The following is a 24,601-nucleotide window of genomic DNA, read 5'->3' on the forward strand; positions in this document are numbered from 1 at the left end:
GCTATAACCAATTTTTATGTGGAGTATTATTGCAAAAGCTTCTGTTAACGACAGTGATAGGCGTGCTCATCGAATTTGGTTTCAGCGATCTCCCAAATCGAGCAGCATCGGACAAAGTCAATACTCGAATGGGTGATCGCTTGAACATGCATCAGCAGTTTTTTTCTGAATTTCTCATTGCCCAACGTGAAGAAAGTCAGTAAAAACAGCTCTGCCTGTATCGGTGATAATTGCCAGTTTTCCTCATCCCTTATGCAAATGCGATGCATTAAGGAAGAGCGACTGTAGACAATACTGTATGGGTGAGGGGAGGGAGTAGCACAAAACATAGACAGGAGCTCTGAGGAGAGGAGAAAAGTGGGGTTGAAGTGGTGGGAAGAGTTCGTACAGTCTGGCAAGGCATACGCAGGAATAAACACTTTTAAAATTCGATCGAAATCCACCTTAATTTAGTCTCCATCGAAAAATGTTCTTCCTGTGCAATAATTCGGTTCGATTGCGTGCCAGTCCAGTGTACAAGCAAGTGGACAGTGGTAAATATTTCGTGACGAAAAGTGAATGAAGTGAAAAGATTTTCGTCAAAATGGTAAGAAGCGGTTTTTCGCTAACAGATTGGGGTCCTTTTCGACTTTCACGTTCCAATGAATCGATGAAACATGTCCGCCCACAGGAGAATCGTTGCAAATATTTATATTTGTGTGTATATCGTACCACGTATTTTTATATATTAGCTGGGGTTAAATTACTTGGTCATTTTTTTGTACTGATCGAGTACGATGACAGGAATGTTTTCGAGTATCACGGATTTCGGTAGGCCAGAATATTTGGTGAGTAACTGAAGATAATGCAGGCCCGTTACTCCTTCGGTTTCCCACTCACCGCTAATTTTTCCACTGAAATGAGAAAATTGATGAATTTTTAAGAACGATCACAGAATAAACGTTGAGAACTTTTTTCCATACCTTTCTGCTGTAACGAAGGTTAACACGTATTGACACACGTAAGAAATGTAGATCGTGAATACCGAAGGCGGAAACTGATGGAGTACCGTCTGCATGCCGATTGTAAAAACCACAGCGTCGACCGGATCGTTTATTTTCTTGCTCAATAAACTCGCTGCAATAAAAAAAAAAGAAAGAATGATCGTCAGGTAATTTATATTTCGATGGTCCATTTTATATCTCGAAATTCTTGGCTTATTTTGTTAATATAAACAAATAAATTCGCGTAAAATATCTTGTTTGAGGAATAAGTGAAATTTCAAATCGAAAAATTATACAAAAAATTTGAGGATTTCCTATGCTTAAACTGAATTTTTATGTTTTCTTGAACGGTGTGCCATAACGAAATGCTTTTACATCCAATAACAGCCTGTAAGCCACAAACCGATAGGAAATTGAACGATCGTAGAATAAATCTCGTAACATTTTCCGTATCGCGTATAAAGTGATACTTCACCGAGCTATTCCATTTCATATGCGTAAGTTTCGTCGAGAAATTGAATCGAACGCTCAAGTAGCTTCTATGCAAATCGCTATAGATCCAGAAATAGAAAATACATGAAAGCCGAGGATTTTGCAGAAACTATTTCAAACACCCACGTTCTTAATGTTATTAGCTTTTTCTTTAAATCTGTACAACATCGATGGCGACAACCTCAAAATTATCGCATCTCCAGACAGATAATGAGACTGCTAAGGAAAATGCTGACGTTTCGGGCTTCGATCAAGATAGAATACGAAAACATGCAGCAGATTTTTGTGGCCAATCACTCTGAATAATAAATTATTATCGATTCTTCTTCATCATGAAATTTTTCTAAAAAAGACCTTTGTTTTTCCTTTGGTAAAACGACTTTCCGTGTGGATTATTTTGTTGGATGATAACGTGAGAAAATCAAAAAAATTCTATCATCGCTGAAACAGCACAAAAATGCATAGTAATGACATAAACATAAACAAATCAGTTAAAAATTATTTAAACACCAAATATCAACCTAGAGCAGGACGATTTTCAGCGTCATGGGTAAGGCATTTATTGATTTTCTAAAATACTTATAATTGTATTCGTAATACTTTTCTTTTTTGTTCCGGTTTGTTTGGGTTTTTCTGAAGCCGGTAAAGGCAGTAGTTTCCAAGCTAAATTTGGCAGCTCTTTGCTTGCACTGCAAATTCTTTTCTCATGAATTATTTTCGAATAAATGTTTTCATCGAATCAACGAAAGACTACAAATTTCATAAAACGTTGCATTTTTCTGTGTTTCTACGGGTTTTACGATAAAAATAGGAGTTTTATCCTTGTTCACGATATGCCATATGAAAAAAGTTACTGACAAAAACGCGGTAGACATAAAGAAAAAGTGCAATTTTTCATAATTTTTTTAACGATAAGAAATAACTGAAGTTTCAACGTACCGGTATTTTTACAGTAATGCAATTTGTGAAGATACGATACAGTGAAAAGGAACATAACAATAGTGACGTCACTGATACTCGGTGGTTTGACGTATGCCTTGTTCAGAGGATCGCTAATTCCCGTCCAGTCGAGCCTAACGCTGAGCTCGCGCAGCAAATCCGTTTCTTCCTGGTTGATCAAAACGTCGGAGGGTTTTTTCCGGAGTTCCGAAAGAACGGCGCTGTAGGTTTAAACATTGATGAAATTAACAAAAAAATAATAAAAGCCAAACGAAAAAGAATTAAGGAGAATTGACAATATTCGTACGCGTTTAAAGTTCGTAGAGCAGCTTCCATATGTTTCGCTTCGAATTTACAAACTGTGTTCAGTTCATAAGCTATTTTGTTTCTGAACAATTGAAAATGGCCGATTCTCATAACACTTTCGAACATCGAAGGCCAAATTTTGTTCGAATGACCGGATATCATGGCATAGAGTCTTGAAGGATTGTTTGTCGTGCCCTTGATGTAATCAGGATGCTGAATAAATGATCTGCACTCGTCCAACATGCTTGTCCATGTTTTGTCGTGGACACCCTTCTCCATGTAATTATTTAAACCATTTAATTCAACCGTCACATAATGTGATATCAATTTGTCGAGCCCAGCCAAACCAGGTGTTCCAATCGCTTCCAAAATCATTGAAAAAACTTTATGGGTCAAAATCTCGCTCTGTGTCTTCAAATCGTACCAAGCAAGTGCATGCTCTATGTACACCGTTGTCCTGGAAAATCCATTAATAATCATTAGCATTGTGCCATTTCCATTTGACTATAAAAACCGTTTTGACACATACGTTTCCAGCCGTAACTTTATCGTTAGAATTTCGGTACTAAACGATTTGTTTGAAACTCGAAAAGACAATTGTCTTGTTTGAATTAACATTCATTTTCGACAATAGTAAAAACATTTTGAGTTATGAAAATCTTCATTCAAGCATTTTCAAGCCAAACAGTAAATAGTTTTTTAACTACCGCATTTCACTTTGAAAAAAACAATTAACAAAAGAAATATTTTAGAAAAATTATCGAACGCACTTGGGATCCGTCACTCGCATTAATTCACGAGCTAGTCGACCCATGAATGTTCCAGAATTCGTCTCGGTTGGCATAACACTGTCAACTTTATCCTCGTACAGTAAAAACTTCCATGATTTTTCCGGCGTCCACGTTGACTCCCTGCATTCTTCCTCAAGAGCCGAATTTATGATATAAGTGATCTGTCAAGGAATAAAAAATATGTAAAGAAAAGTCTATTCGTCCGCTGAATGGAGATTTTTTCATTCTTATGAAAATATTCCTCAAGACATCGAGTCGAAGATTATTCGAGGAGCTTTGTTTTAGAATGATAACACCAAAAAAAAAACACAATTCCGACATGAAAGCTGCTCACTTCTTCATGCCAGATTTTTAAACTGTTGATGTTTATGTAGTCTTGAATATATTGAAAAGATTTTCTATATCCTTCCATCACCATGGTCAAAGTACTCAACTTTGTTGCTAGAGGAACCTGGAAAACAACAAAACTATTGCAATCACATGGTCATGAAATTTCATCTAAAACTAATATCGAATGAACATCTTCTGTTTTCATTTACTGTAACGTTAATTCAGGATTTTAAAGAAAAATAATGAAATTCTGTCGCCTTCTAAACATGCAAACTCCGAAACCATTGCTTTCGCACAAGGCAAACAAATAATTTACTTTGGACTTGGGATCGAAAGTGAGACCGTTCTGCAAAGTGAGTGTAACTTTTTGCACGAGTTCTCTTCGAATGCCGTCTTCTAAAAGCCGATGAGAATCGACCCTCAATACCCCAAGAGAAACACTTTTTAACGAGAGTACTCCTTTTGTAAAGACTGATACTTCGTACGTCAATTTTGCCATCTGTAAAAAAAATAATGCCAATGTGAATTTTCTTCATAATCATTGAACGTGAAAAGCATTGGAAGCAATAACAGTCGACGCAGTTTGTCGAAACTGTTTACCTGTAAACGTTCATCGAGCTGAGCATAATCCTTGAGATTGTCTTTGCTCAGTTTTGTTGGAACCTCCTTGAATACGTTCGTTTCTAAATGAACAATTTGGGCGAGAAGACCGAATACAGTTTCCGGAATAATTTGTAACACACGACGAGCGTAACTTTCCAGTTGTCTCGAATAGTATTGAGACACTGAGGAAAGGTCCGCGCTCCTGGCTTGGTTGACCCGTAACAATGGAGTTTCCAATGCCGAAGCCATCTACGAAGTACGAAGAAAGTTTGCGTATCAAGACACTCGGAAACCTTTTTTCGAACAATGATACAATCAAACTTTCGATTAATTATAAGTTGCTATTAGAATTACTTTGGAAAACAATGCCTTGAGTTTAGTAACCATGGGTGGATTTTCTTTGATACGAGACTGCATTATACCGACGAAAGATTCCATTATATTCCAGGCGTAACAACAATCAGTAACGATGTTCAAAGCTATCATCGTATCTTCGGTCATGCTGCCAGTTCGCAACATATTGTGCAATATGTCACATGTGTCCGTCAAGTAACGAGACACTTGCAGATTATTCTTCAGTTGATGAAATTCTGGAACAATTGAATATGATTTCATTAAACTCGAGTGGCGTAGAACGTCACTGACAAATTTTCAGTTAAATTTGACGATCACGTAACACTTCTGCCGCAGACATTTGCTAAAGTAGAATGTTTCACCTTGTACTTCTCCCAAAGCTTGTAACAATTGAGCTATTATTCGACCGTCCTCTTGTTGCAGCGAATTGACGTGTCCACTGGTATCTTTAAACCACGATTTAAGGCACTCGTTGGATTCTACGCCGTCGAGAAATTTATTACCACTGAAAACTTCAGCGAGGTTCATTAGACGTTCAACGCATGTGTTCTTCTTCTCGATCCATTTGGATTCTTTGTCGGTTAGTAACTAAAATTTCAACGAATTCGATCAATGATTATCTAATAATAACAAATAAAAATAATAATTTTCTGGCTCCTCATTGTGTTTCAAAGGTCAATTACAAAACGATTTGATATGGATCATCTTCATAACCGATTCGTAATGTAGACTCACTCGCTTGTACATATTTTTCAAATGGTGCTCAATCTGTGCTGTGCTGAGCAACAAGCGGAGACAGTCATCAGTCGTACAGTCACTTTCATGGATAACTTGTTGACGAAGAGTTCGTGATCGTTTCGAATCCTCGATCAAAATAGTGGGTGTTGCAGTGTGCAAAAGAATCCAGTGCAGTGAAACGTTGCACTCGCGTATGAGTTTAACAATTGATTCGATCTCGTGCTCATCGAATGTTACGGCTAATTGCAGTTTTTCAGTTTTCACTATTTGTTCCTAAAAAATAAACGAAGAATATCGTTATCGACCTCGAATGAAGGGAAAAACAAGCGAATGAAACATGAATTTAGATACACAAACCTTTATTTTTTGACCACAATTCTGTGCTATTTTCTTCACGTTCGAAATCTCGAGGGTATTATTGAGCGCGGTTCTGGCTGCTTTGTAAGGAAGCCACCACTGCTGCAAATTCACTAATATTCCCATGTAAATACTAATGACCCAGTTGTCAGGAAAGAACCGATCAACTATTTCTCGCATCATGGCAGATTGGGAGTGAAGAGTTTCGGCCTGAAAGGATAAAATGATGACGAGCATTGCTGCTTGATTTGCAGAAGCAATGCTCCGATGCTCAGGATGAGGAAACGCAAGAGTCTGGTTGTAGATTTCATCCGATCTTAACCGACCGATCAAAAGGTCGATCAATGAGGCTTTTATTGGTACTCGCCTGAATACAAACGTAAAGTTGCTTGAATTATGTACACCGCATATAAATAACAGAGGGAAATTTTAAGAACGATTAGATACGTTACTGGAAATAATTTTCAGGATAATTTGTAGGCCGTTTTTGAGACGTCTTCGAAAATCCTGTTGATCTCAAAAGTCTACAAACGTGCTCGACTTTCGTGGCTGACGAACGTTGCGCATTATATCTATTGTAGGAAACTAGAAGTCGCTCACGAACTTGGCCTTCGAATTGATGATCCACAAGAAGTAACATTACTCCATACAAATATACCGCCTCGCACTACAAATTTATAAAATATTTTGCTGTATTGATAAGTTACCATCTATTGGATGTAAATATATTTCAGAGGAATAATAATGAGTTTTACTTGATTCATAACTTCATTTTGTAAAAGTTATGGTAAAATTTATGTGCTCTACGAATCACAGAAAATCAATGAATCTACTCATTAAAAATACACTAATAAAAATGTTTTTGAATCAGGTCACAATTCATCATAGCGATGATTATGTAATCGCTGTATTGATGTTACTTTTACTAATGAATCTCAGAATGAATTTTAGAACAATAATGGAAGCTGATTCGAAAAAAATTTATTTGAGACTCGAAAGAGCACAAAAGTAGCAGCCACTTTTAAAGAATAAAGAAAAGAAATTTACCATCAATTGTTTGCCTTCTTCGTTGAGCATGACACTTTCCACATTTTGTTGGATATAAACTCCATCCTCCAATTCATCAACATATGAATTCAGATCAGTAACGTATTTGTGAATGCTCTCAAAGGCCAAGTAAAATCTTGTGAGTATGTCTGCATAATTCTCTCGTAAATTTTCATCAATTTCTCGTAGTGTCTGGTAAACAATGAAACACATGAATAATCAATAAAACTTTGAGATATATGAGCTTGAATCAATATTGCTCACTGCATCATTTTCGATTTTCTGTTCATAGGTATCTTCAGCCTTGAAGTAAGCGAAATCAAGAATAATGGCACCGTACTTTTGTACATATTGCTTTGTATCCAATCTGAAAAATTGTTTTTGTTATTGTTTAACAGAATTAATATTCAACTTTTTAACTTACTGAATCAATCAATAAAATAGGTATTTCAAAAAATTTGAGAGAGAGAATTCTTGAGAATTTTGTCATTTTATTTTTTTATTTTTTCTCATGAAACTGAAAAAAGGTGTAGGGACAAAAAATTTTTGTATATAAATCGACAATTATATGATTTTCCTAACCTAAACACTCGGGGCACATATTCCTTGAGGCGCATAAGTTCCGCGATGATTGCATTTCCTCGTGAAACGAGCCTTAGAATATTCTGGCCGCATATATTATTGTTGGCCAAAAAATCACCCATTGTTAAAAAATTGTCATGCTACAGACTCCAGAACCTCCAGAAGATAAGTGCTGTAAATGGGAGTATAGACATATCCTAATGATTAACCTACTGTGAGGTTATGTATTAGATCTTATGAAATTAAGTCACAGATTGTTTGAAAAAGTTATTTTTCGTGTCGTTCAATAGTTGAATACACAAGGACTAAGTGGAATCATGAATGTTTTCATTATTCCATTTTCATAGATATTTTATAAAATGCCACTTTGACATATTCGTATTTAATTTAGGACGTTTAGGATCTTTTTCTGTCAAATTGAAACATTCCCAGGGATTTTTATGAATCAGCTTGGCTACCCTGTATTTACTAGGCCATAAGAGATTTGAGAGAGAGAAACAGACAGACAAAGGAGAAAGAAAGATAGAAAGGCTCTAGACATCACGCACGTACATTGCGTGTATGTACGCTGTAGAAAATTTTATGACATTTGACATTACATCAGTGTTTAGTTTATAGGAGTGACTAAAGTTTCTATCGTGCAAGAATTTTTTCCGACTAAAACCAAGATAAACGACCTAACATTGCTAATTTATTTAACCACGCAGAATTCTAAGGCAATCAACGAATTCTCATGGCTTCAACGAATTTATTACAAAATATACGTCATAAAAGTCTTTCTATCAACAAAAGAATATTCCCGTTATGAGTAAAATATTATTGTAAACAATCGACGATAACGTGAAAAATTTTCATTACATTCGATTTGAAAAGGAGATCAAATTATTTGATTGTATCTTGAAATCAAACGCAGTACAATGTTTCCTTTGCTTAAACAAATTTTGGATAGCGCTACTTTGTGGATTTATGCTCAGACTATTTGGATCGTGGCTGTGAGCTTTTTGTACTATTTCACTATACCTTGGATAGCATGGGGCAGTCTAGCCATTTTTTTTGCATTGAGATTAACGAGGAATCCATCCTCTGATCCAACAATTGTCCACAAAGTTCTAGGCGCTGATCCTTTTATTTTGGATAAAGAGCATCTTGGTGGCAACAGTCAGGGTAACGGGAAGCAATATTGCATGCGAGTGGTGGCCCACCGTGGTGGAGGATATGATTATCCCGAAAACAGCCTGTCGGCTTTCAAAAATGTAAAATCACAAACTACTTGTTAATTTTCTGTTATTTCCTGTACTCAAAGAAACTACATAAAAAAAAAGTTTTGTCTGTAGTACCATAAATGCAATTGAATTAATAACTTTTTTTTTTTGATAATGAAAATATCACAGATTGCATAGTTGAAAAACAGCTGAATTTCTTTTTCAATAATCTTGTATGAAAAATTTTGACTTTAAAATTTGATTAATTGTATTATAAACTTTTCTATATTCTCTTGAACGGCATTGAACATTGATTCATCGAAAACTACAAATTCCAGGATTTACAAGAAAAAGAAAAAGAATTTTTGTTGAATATCTGTAAAATAAAATTTAATATAGTTTCAAATAATCATTCTAACCGAAGTATAAAACAACTAACAACAAAATTTTTTTACTTTTCGTTCGATTCTCTTATGGTATTTCATTATAGCATAGAATGATTCAGTAATCCAAAGTTAATTTTTTCAGAGCAAAGAAAAAGGCTGTACTGCTGTTGAATTTGATTTGGCTTTAACAAAAGATAACATTCCAATAATATTCCATGATGAAACGATCGAAAGACTGACCGGCAAAACAGGCCGAATTAAGGAAATGACCTGGGATCAACTCAATCAACTAGATATTGGTGAAAATCATCCGCTCCGGTATATTAAAACAAATTTTGAAAATTTTCGAAAACAATTGGAAACGCTATCGCTCCGGTAAAGAGTCTCTGGCAGCAACTCGTCATATCTTATAAATGTACTTGTCTCAGAGTCGCTGCCGCGACTCTAGATCAGAATTACATTGGTCGAGCACAAAGATTGAAAAAAAATTTCATCCAAGTCATTTTATTATTTTTCAAATTATCTAATAATTTCGTTGTTTCAGAGAAAAGTTCGATGGTGTAGAAAGAATTGCCCTTTTTGACGATATCTTGGAGGAATGTCTCCGCAATGGCCAGCATATGTTTATTGACATCAAAGAAAAAAGTCTAGACATTATACAAGTAATTTTAAATGCATTTAACAAACATCCAGAACTATATGAGAGGGCAGTTGTCTCAAGTTTTCATCCAATTCTCATCTATATGGTAAGGCATTTTGGAATGTTCTCTGGAAAAATTTTTTAATTAATTCACTATCCAACTCTTGTTTCAAATGCTTTTCAAAGCTTACAACAATCAATGTTTCTCGCTCAGTCAAAATCTGCATCAATATTTCATTGGACAATAAAATTTGTATTTCCTAATTGCAACAAAAATTCAATACAATTGCTCGAATCCTGAATTTTCAAATCTATAATTACTTAACAATATCATCGGATTCCAGGTGAGAAGAAAAGAACCCCGAATAGTTACGAGTCTCGCTTGGAGGCCAAAATTTTTCTCTACTACATCGTTCGGAGGATTGGATGGACCAGGACTGGTTCGTTTCAAAAATCCATTCAAACATTTGATGGCCTGCATTTTAGATGCTGTACACGAATGGGCTTTACCGCGATTCACTTATTACATACTGGGGATATCGGCTATATTATTGCACAAAGATGTCATCAGTCCGTAAGTAAACTAAAAAGTCCCTTCGGGCCAAGAAACTTAAATTTCGTGAGTGAAACATTGCAGCAATTGAAACATTTCGCTTTACTCAACTATTCAGAAAGAATATTGAAGATTCACAAGCGATCGATTTGACCCTAATGGGAGCATTAGGCTTATTGAAAGAATTCCGTGACATGCGTGACTAATAAACATTGTTATGAATTTACAGAGAAACTATTTACCGATGGCGTGATCGGGGAATACGCGTAATAGCTTGGACGGTGAATTTACCATCGGAAAAATTGCATTTTTCTCGCCTACTCAAAATTACGTACATGACTGATACGCTATTGGCGGAAAAAGTGACGTAAATTTATAAAAACGCTTATGAATACTCAACACACTCCATTTAAGAAACAGATCGCTAATCGCTCTTTTATCAAACATAATGGCGTACTCTTATAAAAGTGTACACTCTAAAACAACAAAATTTCATTAGATTTAAACATACTTTTTTTTATTATATCAAAACATACTTTTGTGATTCTTCGCAAAGAAATACAACTAAAGTTTTATAATTTAAAAGTGACATATTTTGGCAGCAGAACGCTCTAATTCATATTTGTAAAAAGAAAATCGTTCTCTTCACAACTTTAAGTTTGAGCTTTCAATGCATTGTGCCTATTTTTCAACAAGATTCATCAGCATTTTCAATCTGTTTCTCAATCATACTTCTCAAGTATTAAAAGGATTTAAAAAACATGCACGAATGAAAAGATCTCCGAACATTAGCATAGTCTTGTTGCAGTATTATTGCAAAGTTCGACCATTTTCTTTTTACTTTATAGCATTTCTAGTCTAGACCGCAGTAATTACGAAACAGATAATTTATTATTTTAAGCAGCAGCACATATATATATAAAATCTTATATATTCATATCGAAACAACGAATTTTTTATAATACGCATGTAAATAAAACTCTATTATAAACATCTGTTTCCATGAAAACGCATGAACAAGATCGATTGTAAACAAACAAGCAAAAAACATTAAAGAAGATTCTTTTTACAAGTGCAGTCTTTTTAAATTATTGGGAAAACTTTCTTGTACTTTCCTTCTCTTTTCTTTCTAAGTTCTCAATTTTTTCATCAAATTGGGCGCATTCTGGGGTGGCAGAAATCTTTTTTTTATAGTGAACCGAAAAGGGTGACATTAAATTTCACTGTCATGCGAGGTATTTTATTCTTGTTTTTTGAAGTTGCATTTATTTTTCCATAGAAAATGTAGTAATTTCAGGTGACCGTATGTAATAACTGGAACTTCAACAATGACACTCCTAACCCTCATGATTTATTAAATGAATGTAATAATAAAAATGGATCGCATGAAATTCAAGTTCATACACCAGCCCAATTATAATGGAATAAAAGACGATGTGCACGTATGAGTTGAAAAAAATGTCTTTATGAGAAGAACCAGTGGGGCACCGGGCGAACGGAAAGATATCTGCCGGATCCGTTGGAAGCATCCAATGACTCGAAGAGTTCTTGAAAAGAGCACGTAAGTCGTAAGTATAGTAAAATTTGCTGGAAGGCATACGCACACGTTCGAAACGAACGGTGACGTTAGTGTCGTCGAGACGGAAGGGAGTTCTTCGTAAGTTCTCGCTAAAAGGAGGTTAGAACTTCAAAGAAAGCTTCTTGCTGTACGCGTACATTGTTTAGAGTCGGCCATAATAAGTTATACAAACGAATGACAAAGTGGTTGATTTTTTGTGTGAATCGTTTTCCGCCTACGCGTAAAGAAATATCGAATTTTCGGTGAGGTGGTTATTAGTCATAGAAGAAAAAAGAAAACGACATAAAAATAACTGTGAGATATCATCGAACAACGGTGATCCACGTACGTTCTCGGGTTTATAATTTACGCGTGCAGGTATGCATACCCAAATATTTGCACTCTACCGTTAACATTTCTACACGTGTATTTTCGTCAAGCCACATTTAAAATGCGATAGAAACAAGTTGTAACAAAACTCGCTCGCTTCGTTGTAATTTAATTTTTATCGATGAAATTTATTTTAACAAAAAGATCACAGTGATTCGAACAATTTTCTGACGTTCGCACGACAGGCGTGCATATTCTATTTTCGGCTCTCGTCCCTGGTTATGTTTGGAACACTTTTGTTTGTTTAGTAAGTAAAATAATAAACTGTCCACCTCCACCTCAACGTCTTTCAATTTTCTCGTTCATTTTGCAGTCTTTTGAACGTTAATTATCTCACGTTTTGTGACCTTATTTAAAAAATTCGCGCGCTTTATCTCCCGATTCTTCCAAGGTCAAATTCCATCATGCTTTGATACATGAGAGTATTTTCATTGATAGTACGTATGTATACACGGATGTTTATACGTGCACACGAATGTATATCTATATGTTTTCTATATTAAGTTTAAGTATCGTGTGTATACAAGCGAGTCTTTACAAGCCGAGGTGAGTGCAACTCGAGAGATATATACGAAAAAATACCGAAATCTATATAGTTCGCGTGTTATATGAGAAGTTATGAGGGGTGTGGCTGTACTCGATACGTATTTATATCGTTCATGTCAAAACTTGAATATTAAAACGCACGGAGATGGGTTATATATTCGACAAACGAAAATGAAACAAAAAAAAACATGACTCAACAGTCCTTGAGACAAAGACGAAAATGAATGATGATAAGCTGTAAGCGTTATCGTGATGAGGAAACAATTCGCTTTATTGAAACTTCCATTTCGTGACAGAATCGTTTTTTCAATATCTCACATTCACGTAAACAGCAAAATTCAAATGAAATATTTTATGAGCTTGAGCTATGAGAAAATTGTATTAAAAATCATGGAAATGTTTGGCTAAGAACAAGTGAAAATCTCCATAAATGTGGGTCACCTTGTGACCTCATTCGCTTTTTGTTCTTCAGCCCGTTCTGCCCAGTTCGGACACGAGAGAAAATTTGTTCAAAGGCTCTGGCGCGCATATACGAGACAGATTTATAAATAGATGTATGTGTTGTATTCGCAGATAGAGCAAAGCGGTCATAATCGTGAGCACGAGGGACGAAACTAAAAGATGGAAAAGTGGCGCTTGAAGGGAAAGCAACCGCTCAAGGAGGAAAGTGTTCTGCCGCCTACTCGACGTTCCTCTGGACAGAACTGCTTGCCCATGGACAAAAAGAAAGACAAGAAATGGTCCTTCGGCGGACTACTGCGGAGAATATCCTCCGGACAACACAACGACACTTCCTCTAATGAGGAAGACATAACTTATATACCCGGTCACATGTTGGCTAAGAAACAAACAAAAAAAGTTAGTAAAATGAAGTCAAAGCTGGGCAAAATAGCTGTAGAGGATAAAGGCGATAAAAACTCATTCGTCAAAGAGAATTTTGGTCAGACGGAAAGCAGGGAAATCGAAGAATCTGTGAGAAGTTCCAGAGTGACTATGAATCAATCGCAAGATTCTATTTTCAGGGTTCGCAATGATTCTACCAATTCACCCAGCAGCAGAGGTTCACTCGAAGTTGGTGGGAAAAACAGCAGATTAAGCAGGATGAAAGCTCGTGCTGCTGCAAAAAGAGACCGGCTGTGTGGCAATGCCAGCTCGGACGATGATTCTCACAATTCGAGTCAGTCCTCGATGAAGTTTCGCAGCGAGGACAGCATACAGACGTCAGTTCAGAGAACGGATTCTTACAGCAGGCGAACGAGAGGGGCCAGAACCGAGAGATACATAAAACGAATGTCCCGCGACGATTGTAACAGCAGTAGCGATTTTTCTAATCCGGTAGATTCCAACGTTCGCAGAAGCACCGATTTTCCCAAAATTCCGTCACCGGTTGGATCTTCCTCGAGATTCTTCGATCGTTTGCCGCCTAATCTGAACGTTCAAGAAATTCAGGAATGTGACAAATTCACTTGGCCAAAGACGAACTTACGTCGATCGAATCCCAGCGACGCGATATACGGTTCTCTCAGACCGCGACAAATAACGGTGGTGAATGAAGAACAAAGTAAAAAAGTTTTGCCACCGGAACCGCCGCCGCGCTCTTCCAAATCGAGGATTTTCTCGACCGCTCCTAATCCACCGTTTCCATTCAACAATCAACCCGTTACCCAACAACCCTGCCGACGATATTACGAGCCCAGGAATCCCACGAATGTCCGCAGTTGCATGTCCGACAACGAAACTTTCCATGATTGCCGTTGGACGGAAGTCGCTCCTGTGGAATTTCCCACGGAATCAATCAATCCTTATAGAAACGAAAATTACGACACGATCAATCATTCGCACCGGCTCAACAGCCCTGTCAATCGTTTGCGACGCGAATATCCCCCGGAACAGAGGAATTACGCGACCAGGGATGGCCTCGAAAACACCGTTTCTTCCCCGACCAATCAAGCTCGTACGACTCGTTCCTTACCCAAAGGAGTAGAACTGTTTTCAAGGCAGAAGTTGGCAAATTGTGCGGATGACGAGAAGAGTTACAAAGTGCCAGAACCATCGTGGTTCGACAGCTCGGAATCGTATCATCCGGTTCCTAGGCCGAGAACACGTCGCGAGTCCAACCAAAGTCCCGAATCAAAGAAAATATTAGACGAGAACGAGGCCGAGAGGAAGAGAAGTTCGAGAAATCTTCAAGAAGCCCTGTTCGAGTTGGAAGCCATATACAACAGTCTACGCCTGAGCGATCCTGATCTGTTGGAACGTGCGGAGCAGCGTACGATGGACGAGTACCGTGACAATGCGGCGAGAAGCATCGCCGAGCATTCGTCTAAGAATTTATCGGACGCATCGTCGAACGAGAATCACGAAGTTTCTCATTGGAATTCACAGTCGGATACGAATTTGAGAATAAGCGATGACATGGCTTACAGACGTATGAACCCCAAAGAGCGACCATCCTCCGTAAACGGTCAATCTTCCCTACCGCAAATAAGTTATTTAGCCACATCGCCGAATCTCTCGATTCGCGACAACGATTCTTTCCGTCCAAGGAGCAGCAGCAGCCGACGTTCCAGTCCGGATTTGACGCGGGACGATGTGCTCTTCCGCAGCATAAGTCACGCTATAAACACGTTAAAAGTCATCGAGCCTCAGCCACCGTTCGGCATCCCCCTCGGACCGGTGACCGGCTCAACCGAGAGCGACTATTTGCACGTTAAACCAACGTCCACGAAATTCGGGCAAACACGCTCGCTTTACATACCAAAATCCGAGCCTGATGTCGTCAGCGACGATCTCGCCTTCAGAAATCTTCGCAAAGACAAAGATAATCATGTTGGAACCAATAAAAATACTAATTATTATTTACAGATGGACTCGTTGATCGAGCCCCATTTAACGTTCAAGTACGATACCTCGAGCCTCGGTACCAGGAAGAAGCGAGCTGTCAGATCGAACTCGGTCGATTCAACCAACCAAGACACCGATTGGTACAACGAATACGTCAAATCAACTCAGAAACTGAGCTTTTCTCCGGAATTGAGAGGCCAACCGAACAGATTCGATTCCACCAACTCCTCGTCGTACGGCGTAACGAACAACGCCACCAATTACCATGACAACGTTCATCTGGACATCAATGGTAATCAACCAAAGAGTGCCTTACAACGAAAAATTCAGGTTTACGTTCCTCGAGATAATTCTCCTTATGACAATGAAAAATACCTCCTCGATTACGATTGCAAGTTGGCTCGTGAGCCTTGCAATTCGATGCGCAAGCTGATGGCCACCGAGTCCGAAGACTCGTGTCCAGAGCGTTGCTGCAATTCGCGCGATTCATCAGCCAGCGACGTCCGACGTGACAACGACGATAAAAATATCGAACAGTTCACAGACCAAGAGATTTCAGAGTACAAACAACTCTGCCAAGACCTGGAAAAATTGATCCGTCAAACTGCTGATGACGGTACGAAAGACAAAGATGATGCTGAAGACCAGGACATGGCGACAGGCGAAACTGAGAACAATTCCCAATCCGAATTCGACGAATGGGAGAGACTTTTCAACGACGACTACGAAGTTCCAGCGAGCATATTGAATTTTAACGAGAGTTTGGAAGTACCGAGTACCGAGAGAGACGACGATCACAGCTCGTCGCGGTCGGTGGGCTTGAGCAGCGACAATCTGCCGATTACGTCGAGAAAAATTGGCGACGATGATTTACTTTCGTCCGCGAGTGAACTGGGCATTTGCAGCAATAACGGAAGTCTGCCGGACAGCGTTTACGACAAGTTCAATCAACTGCTGAGAGAAGTCAACGACTTACCGGTGGTGGAATATACCAACAAAGTTGGTAAATATCCGACCGACGAGCTCGAAGCTGCGAGAAATCATTTGCGAGAAAATGAAAGAAACGATGAGCGAAAACCCTCGGGCTCCGCGAACAGCAGCGACGACGGAACCGCCACGAGAAATTCGCACGATTCTCCGCGTCTCCTGGAATACAGGGCCAAAGTTATGTCACAAAACAGAGCTCTGGAGGACCAAGATTTAACAAAAAGTTTAGAACGTTTGAAGAGCTTGACTCGACGCATGAGAAGCGAAGATGCGAATCGAGAGTTTCTGGAATTGGCGAGTAACGACGAAAGCCACTTCGATTTTGAAGGGAAAAAGGTCGATAAGCCCAGTTACCAAGAAGAATCGAGTGGTTCAACGGACAGCGTTTACGACAAATTCAATCAGTTGCTTCAGGAAGTAAACGATGCTCCCCCCGTCGAAAATACCAATAAAATTGGAAAATATCCACCGGTTGAGCCCACCACGTCGATCGACAATCCCGAAGAGATTGCAGCGAACAACGATTCCAGGGTGCGGGGACCCGAGCTCGAAATAAGTGATACACAACCAGGACAAACTCAGGAACCGAGTCCAGGAACGTCAGGCAATATTTCGAACCTTCAGGAGCACAGAACCAAAGTCGTATCGCCAAATAATTTCCCGGTGAATCAACGTTCGGGTGAAGCGTCGAATAATCGTTCAATGCTTTTGACAAGACGCGTGAAAAGCGTCGAAGACGAAAGTCATCGGACGAGAAACGAGGGAAGAAATACGAGGCCAAAGCCCAAGATAGACGAGCAGACGTTCGCCTATCGCGAAGGTGAGAAAAACATTGAGGATGAGCCCGCCTGTAATGACAATGTGTACGCTTTTAAAGACTCTAGTATGCACAAGTTTAGAAAACTTTACCGCATAACTAACAGCATAACAGTATGCGACATTGTGCTGTGCTCTTTTTTTCTAACACTGCTAATAACCATTATATTTGCACAGTGAGTTTTTCAAATCGAACTATACTTTGCGTCACTTTTGTATTTGTCCAAAAGCTTAAGGATGTATGAGCTCAACGACTCTTTCCTCAAATTACTCGAGAATTCCATCTACAATTCGAGTCCCTCCTCTGAAGTTAGAAACACGCGCTTTCATTTTCCTCAGTGACAAAAAAAATTAGATTAAGAAAAATAAGAGGGACTCTGCCATTGTGTGCGCATTCAAATTCCCAGTGTCGAAAAAGTATTTTTTCTATGAAACTATATAGGATCCGCGAACTTACAATTGTGTTTTACAACGTTTCAGTTACTCTGGATCTGATAAAAAAATGAAACATGACAACAAAAGTTTTTCGAATAATTTCGGATTTACACAGACAATAATTTACGAAGATAATGAACCACTGACAGTTTTATGCAATTGGAATATTAATTAAGTTTGATGAAACTTAATCTGAAGTAAAACCGTCCATGAAGATCTTTCTACAGCAATCTCTACTCTCAGTAACATAATGTTCAAAATTACCAGTTTCAGCTAGTCATTAAATGACTTCACACGGGCCAAACGTTAAAAAATTGTAATTTAATTAACAACTGGCAACGAAGTTTAAACGGTCCATATTTCATTATCACATTTAACAATGAATCTCATAAACCTGTGAAAATAGATCTACGCGAAGATAAAACATTATATAATCGTAATATTTTATGAACGACTATTTCTCCACTCATATAATGTAAGCTTTTATTAATCGTATTGTGACTATCTCTTGCTCCTATCTTTTTCGTGAAAAATGTCGAAAATAAGGTAAACAATTGTTTCGATAGTAAATGTGCCAACTACCTTAATTAGTCTTCCTCCTTTTCACAATAAATAATCAAAGTCACATTGATTGTATTTGACGTTTATTTATAGAAAAAAAGGAAAACCCCCTGAAGTCTCTCAGTCGGTATAAGTCGACGTAATCGAAAATAAACTGTGTAGTGAAATTTAGGGTTAAAAATGGGGAGAATGGAATTGGCAGGTACAACTTAAGCTCGGTGAGCCATACATCCTTATAAGGTGCGAGAGTCAAAAAGAAATAATCAACAATGTGGCATAAAGCCATGACTATAAATGTTCACTTAATGCATAACATATAATTTGTCTTGAAGAGACTAAATTTGATCTGAAACGATTGTTAATGATGTCGCAGGTTGAGGCTATCACGATGCAAACGATACTGAACGAGCGAATACAAAAAAAACGAAAGACGAGAGCGAAATAAGAGATCTCGAGGATCGTAGAGAGCGATAATTAACAAAATGGTGATACACGAAAGATTCGATTTATTTAATTATATTATCCTCTAACACTTGTAATGTATTGTTGAAGAATTATTATAGTATAGTCAATTGTTATCGATTTTAATAAAGTTTATTGTTTCCTTGAAAGGGGAAACCAAATTGCTTTATTTCACTTTTGTTCAGAAAAACCCGACAAATTGACTTTTTACGATCGTAGCCCAATAAAATAGGTTAAAAAAAAACCAAAGTTTTGAGTATTGCTATTTGTGTTTTCTTGTTTTCATCATTATACATACAAGCGTTTGAATGATAATCTCAACTCCGTAATTCTCCGAGTTTCAAGTTTGTGTGAAAGAATCATTTCTTTTCACCTGCTGCTCCGAGTGAAATGAAACTTACCTGTTCCTCCAATGCAGAATGAATTTTTCCTTCTAGTCCGTGGAGCCACCTATGGGAACGGTGAAGAAAAACATTTCAACAAAGTCATATACACGCATATATAAAGTAAGTGCAATAAACAATTTTTCTTTTCGTTCTTTCACCACTTTATGTTAATTTTTAATTTTATTCATCGCGATTCTTAAAAGCGAACCATATACTTTACACTCCATCCACAATTTTAAAGTTAAGTCGTAAAATCACGTTTCGTGTGTTTTTGCGCTAATGAGACGAGGGAGAGAGAGATAGAGAGAGAAAAGTGTATGCATACGTTTTCGTATATGTGTGTGTGTGTGTGTGTGTGGTGTGGTTGATACCAAATCAGCGATTTATACTGCTTGGCCTCATTTTTTCTTCTCTCGCCATTTATCCTTCATCGTATTTCCATGAATTTCATTTAACTTGTTGTTTTTTTCTTCTCTTTTTTAATACATTATTTCTTATTAAAATCTCAGAAGAAGTCCGAAATATGTACGAATATAGTGCCACGCAATTATATTTGAGAGATAAAAACATTCGAAAAAAGAGCTTTTTTTATCTTTTAGTATTGTTTAAATCACTGTATACAATCGTTATACATTCATTTATGTATACATGTATATTCTTCCTTATACGTTTAAACAATGTGGTGCGGCGTCGCGTTGTCACATTGAGGATTCACGCTTCTCTTTTTCACACTGTAAGAAAAAGCGGTGTCTCGTCACTATTTATACATACACGTTATACACATATTTATATCGGATGCTCAACCTTAATTTCACGTTTATCCACATCTCGGATTTGTTTCATTTATTTTACGATCGTTGGGCGAAAATTATAAATGAAAATAGCACATGTTGTTTGGAAATTATTGGACTGAGAATAACCAAAGATATGAGGCACGTAAGTAATGAATATTTTTGTAAGTGATTCACTGAGTGTATTGAAAGTCAATTGAATTCTGTATTGTTCGAACTATCAACAAAAAACGTTGATTTCCGAGCGATTTTCTTCGAGCGAAAGAAAACAAAGAACGGTGAGGTTAGAATTTTTCGTACGTACAGAGACGAGTGCACTGCGCGAGGCAGGGCAAAACATCCACGACCGAAGGTTCGGAAGGAGGACAAAAGCAAAGTATATTCCGTGATACGTTGTACTCAATTTCTCACGTGAGAAAGGAGAACAGGTTGAAAAAAAGGAATTCCCAAGTGTTTAATAAAGTTATTTGAACACCGCGTGTTTTTACAGTGCGTGGTCGATTGATTACGTGGGATGGCCGCTGACGTCAAAAAACCCTCTGCAGTTTTAACATATTTACATGTTCGTGTACGCGTCTTCTATGTACAATTGTACGTATGTTTATATGCATATTTGTATATATATATATTAAAAAACACATATATATATAAATATCGCTATATCCATTTGTTATTATATAAATATATTTCGAGTCGAAACGGTGCGAAAAATCGATTCCACTTAATTGGCGTGTGTTTGTGTCTCTGTGTGCTTTGTTTTTATATTTTCAATCCGCGCCTCGGATCTCTCGCACGTGTGTTATCGTTGGGCGATGCGGATGAAAAAGCAGGCAAATCCCACAGGACAGAAAGTCGAATTAGACTCGTGTGTTTTTGTCGCTTTTCAATGGCGAGAATACAATGGCTGTAAACAAAAGTATATTTGTTCGCGACGTTGAACCGACCATTATCTCGTATAATATATGAACGTAAAAGCCTTGGAGCGTTACAACTGACGTCAAAAAACCCTCCAACCCAACATTTAATATATATAATATATATACTATATAAATATTTATAATTATATCTATATATCGATAAATCATCACCGCGGCCGATACGTACAAATATCACTGGACTAATTAATCTTTCATTTCTTTCATCCTCCTATTTTTTATTCTCTCATTTCTCTTTCCCCAATTACTACTCCTCCTCCTCCGTCTTCCCCCGTTCCTTTTTCGCCAACTACAATAGTCCTATTTATAATTACAATTCTTTTGATTCGTTACTTATAGGTACAATATATCATACTGATAAGAGAATGATGATGTTATGTATAAATGGAAAATTCGATGAATTCTTCGCACACGCCTTTTGCCATTTTATTTCTCTCCGCTTATTATATTTTTTTTTTCCCCCCTCAATTATTGAAAATGATGTTTCTTCATAAGTTTTTATCGACTCGTTTTTTCCCCCCCCCCCCCCCTCTTATTGCATTTATCGATATTGCCCGTAGTATGAATAAGAATACAACGAAATTAACGATTCCTGGAACAGTTACGATCGAAAAAAGAATTTTGACGATCCTCGAGGAAACGTAGAGTTTTTTCTTTGAATATATGTAAATACTAGAGACAACGTAAAACACACGTCTTCGTTTCGTACACCAAAACATCTCTTCTCACCATTTCGTTTTCGTCACGTCGTTTCTACGGGTGAATGATATTCAGCGGCTAAACACATCAATATTTATTTATATACGTGTGTACAGGACTTTTTTATTTTCTTGTTCATGTTTTCGTCACCGAGTCTCCCCCTCTCTCTTGATTTTTTCTTGCCAAAATCACGAGCACACATAATAACCGTATTTTCGTATGACAGATTCGATTTTTCTTTGCTTTTCGCTCCTTCACTTTTCCCCTTTATCCTTTTATTCTGCCGAGTCGTATAGAGACGTGTTGATCCTTTGAACTTTTTTTTTCATGAATTTAATTAATTTTCTAAAATTCGAATATAACGCCGTTCTCGAAGAGTCCATTACGAAGTGACTGTTTATTTTATTTTATTTTTTTTTTTTTTTATTATTTTTCATATGTCTTTCTGTGAAATCATTCTTCGATTATTCAATAAAATTGTTCGCATACCGGAATCAAGTAGTCCAGATTATAACTTGGAAGTGATGGCACTCTGTTTATTTTTTTTTTTGTTGTTTTCTTTTCATAACTCTCTCTCATCGATCATCATCCTATTCGTTTACTTCCATTGGCTTCCTTCTTATTTTCGTATTGTTTCGTTTCTTTCTTTCTTTTTTTTTTTTTCCTTTCTTTTTGTTTTGTTTATATCCCCTTAATCGCAATGAAAAAATAAGAAAATCGTTAACATCTGCTATGTTCTGAGGTTGAGTTTGGAAGGACATTGTTTATTGTTTATTGTACGTTAATATACTGCTTGTTCGGTGTAAAAATATAAAACATTTCGATTACAGACTTCACTTTAATAATATACTGCCATTGTCACAATCTTCTCTTTGTTTTTTACCTCCTTTTTTTTCTTCTCTCTCTCTCTTTTTTTTTTTACTTTTTTTTTTTTATTTCCTCGTATTTGTTTGTTTGTGGATATTTACGGTAATTGTTTAATCTCTTTGATCACTTTGTCGTATATCGGTGTGCGATCTCTGTCGTCTCGTTGCGGCGAGGAGATCGCGCGTTTTTTAACAGCGGGTTGTTTTTTTTTTTTTGCTTTTTTTTTTTTTAATTCTTCGTTAACTTCATTTATAATATTCCTGCAACAAAAACGATTAATGCCTCTTTCTCTCTTACTGCGCTTATACTTCGTCTTTTCTATTGTTTCTTTCATTGTGTTCAAGTGTCTCTGTGCGTGTTGTATGTGTGTGTGTGTGTGTCTCCGTGTATGTGTCAATGTCGGTGTGATGCGTGCTTATTAAAATGGCGTTTCATTCGATCGGGCGAATACTCACAATAATATGACGATAACAATGAATAATGTTACGATTATTGCAGCAATTATGATTTTTGGATAATATTTCGTATATATTTACACGAGAAAGGTGTGCGGTGACGTACTGCTTTTGAATAATGAACGGACGTATGCGCCGGCTATTTTATCCCATTCGCCGGATACACATTCCTGATTTTCTACTTCGATTAGGGCGGAGAAAAATTAAAAACTCGTACACCGATCGCTCTCCTCGAGCCCCCAGACTCGGAATCGATACTCAAGTCTTGTGGACTCGGGTCCACAAAAGTTTGAAAATTTTTCCTGGATCTTTATTCAAGGTAGATCGTGCCCGTAAGATCGTATTTTATGGGTGTCTAAATTCGGCCGATTTTAACTTCCTAATTGAAAATATTATCACTCCAAATTAATAATGTCAGAGCTATCAATTCGAAATTGTAAATAAATTAGTTCAACTGATTTTTTGGCTAATGAAATTACAAGCCATTAATTAATCGGGGATTCGTCACTGACCGAATCCCAAATTTCATTCGTCCCTGGCTAAAATAATGAAAAGACAGAAGGCTGTAACAGGAATGGGCCGAGCCAAGAAGAAACAAAATACCGAAATCAGTAAATGTGCTTATTTACCAATTTCGTTAAATCTTTAAGGTAATCTTAATCACTGGTAAGACAATCGTCTCGAATTTTTTCTCAGACCTTCATAATATTCTTCATTGTTATTGTGTACCTTTTCATAAATTTCGTAAGAAGCGTTCATTCGTTATACGGAAAGATAAACGATTTTTTACGCATAGTCCTTAAAACCCCGTGTGTTTTTCTTCATATTTAAACACGCGTTTATCTAAATAACCAATAATCCGAACCCTTCAAAATTTGATACGCGGGTCAGTCCATTGAAGCCCAATGAAACTGTAAATTTCAAGACTTTCTTTTTTTTAATTATAGTTGTTAATTGCAATTTGTTATTATTTTAAACGCTCGGCAATTTTGTTGGGTGTATCGATGTTTGCATAAGCCAAGTTGACATCCATTGTTTACGATAGACTTTCTTAAGAAAATCGTTTCGTGCATGAACTACCTTAATCGGGAGAGCGAAATTACCCTCGAGAAGGTACGCTCCGAATTTGAACTTTTTCAGCGGGTTTTAACCTCCTTAGGAGTCGGTGTTTCGTCTGAAATCGATAACAGGGTTATAAACCACTGTTCGCCGTCAAAGACGACGGTCAAGTGGAGCTCGGAGGATCGATATGCTGCAGAGAGTGAAAGGGATCCTTGCTGCTGTTCATTTCGGTTTTCGCGATCGGGCTCGTACCCCGTTTGAATTGGCAATTTATCAAAATTTATTTTCAAGAGAATCTCAATGGTTTTTCTCGACTTTTTCGACTCTTGTCATTTCGCGGATGAGAGTCAAATCGGTCGGGAGTTTATTTTTCGCGGGGAAAAAATAGTAAAGGCGATAATAAATTTGACGAACGCGGATTCGAAACGAAGTCGTTGGAATTTCGAAATCAGAATAGTCCCCTTCACGCAGAAATGTTTTGACAGAGAAAAAGCTCGTTTTTCG

The 24,601-nt window shown here is 37.4% G+C and overlaps 3 protein-coding genes across 5 annotated transcripts; 2 read left to right on the forward strand and 1 right to left on the reverse strand.

Moving 5' to 3' along the window:
- Positions 1-674: 674 nt before the first annotated feature.
- On the reverse strand, positions 675-7,962 carry Strump (WASH complex subunit strump). The gene is made up of 16 exons (XM_043417205.1): positions 7,523-7,962; positions 7,205-7,307; positions 6,941-7,132; positions 6,346-6,560; positions 5,894-6,260; positions 5,534-5,809; positions 5,161-5,386; positions 4,799-5,034; positions 4,442-4,693; positions 4,158-4,340; positions 3,846-3,962; positions 3,491-3,672; positions 2,722-3,177; positions 2,415-2,635; positions 963-1,116; positions 675-893 (listed from the first exon to the last, which is right to left on the reverse strand). The coding sequence occupies exons 1-16, from the start codon at positions 7,642-7,644 to the stop codon at positions 743-745; spliced, it is 3,453 nt and encodes a 1,150-aa protein (XP_043273140.1). The 5' UTR covers positions 7,645-7,962; the 3' UTR covers positions 675-742.
- Positions 7,963-8,088: 126 nt separating this feature from the next.
- On the forward strand, positions 8,089-11,375 carry LOC122409551 (glycerophosphodiester phosphodiesterase 1). The gene is made up of 5 exons (XM_043417206.1): positions 8,089-8,775; positions 9,253-9,428; positions 9,655-9,856; positions 10,095-10,324; positions 10,533-11,375. The coding sequence occupies exons 1-5, from the start codon at positions 8,440-8,442 to the stop codon at positions 10,672-10,674; spliced, it is 1,086 nt and encodes a 361-aa protein (XP_043273141.1). The 5' UTR covers positions 8,089-8,439; the 3' UTR covers positions 10,675-11,375.
- Positions 11,376-11,905: 530 nt separating this feature from the next.
- On the forward strand, positions 11,906-19,063 carry LOC122409549 (dentin sialophosphoprotein-like). 3 transcript variants are annotated; one of them, XM_043417202.1, is made up of 3 exons: positions 11,906-12,239; positions 13,371-17,448; positions 18,814-19,063. In XM_043417202.1, the coding sequence occupies exons 2-3, from the start codon at positions 13,419-13,421 to the stop codon at positions 18,816-18,818; spliced, it is 4,035 nt and encodes a 1,344-aa protein (XP_043273137.1). In that variant the 5' UTR covers positions 11,906-12,239; positions 13,371-13,418; the 3' UTR covers positions 18,819-19,063. The 3 variants fall into 3 exon arrangements, with proteins under 3 accessions (XP_043273137.1, XP_043273138.1, XP_043273139.1); XM_043417203.1 differs by lacking the exon at positions 11,906-12,239 and adding an exon at positions 12,641-12,797; XM_043417204.1 differs by lacking the exon at positions 11,906-12,239 and having other exon boundaries at positions 13,517-13,655; positions 13,820-17,448.
- The last annotated feature ends 5,538 nt before the right edge of the window (positions 19,064-24,601 follow it).

This window comes from Venturia canescens, chromosome 4, assembly GCF_019457755.1.
Source record: "Venturia canescens isolate UGA chromosome 4, ASM1945775v1, whole genome shotgun sequence".
Classification (NCBI taxonomy): Eukaryota; Metazoa; Arthropoda; class Insecta; order Hymenoptera; family Ichneumonidae; genus Venturia; species Venturia canescens.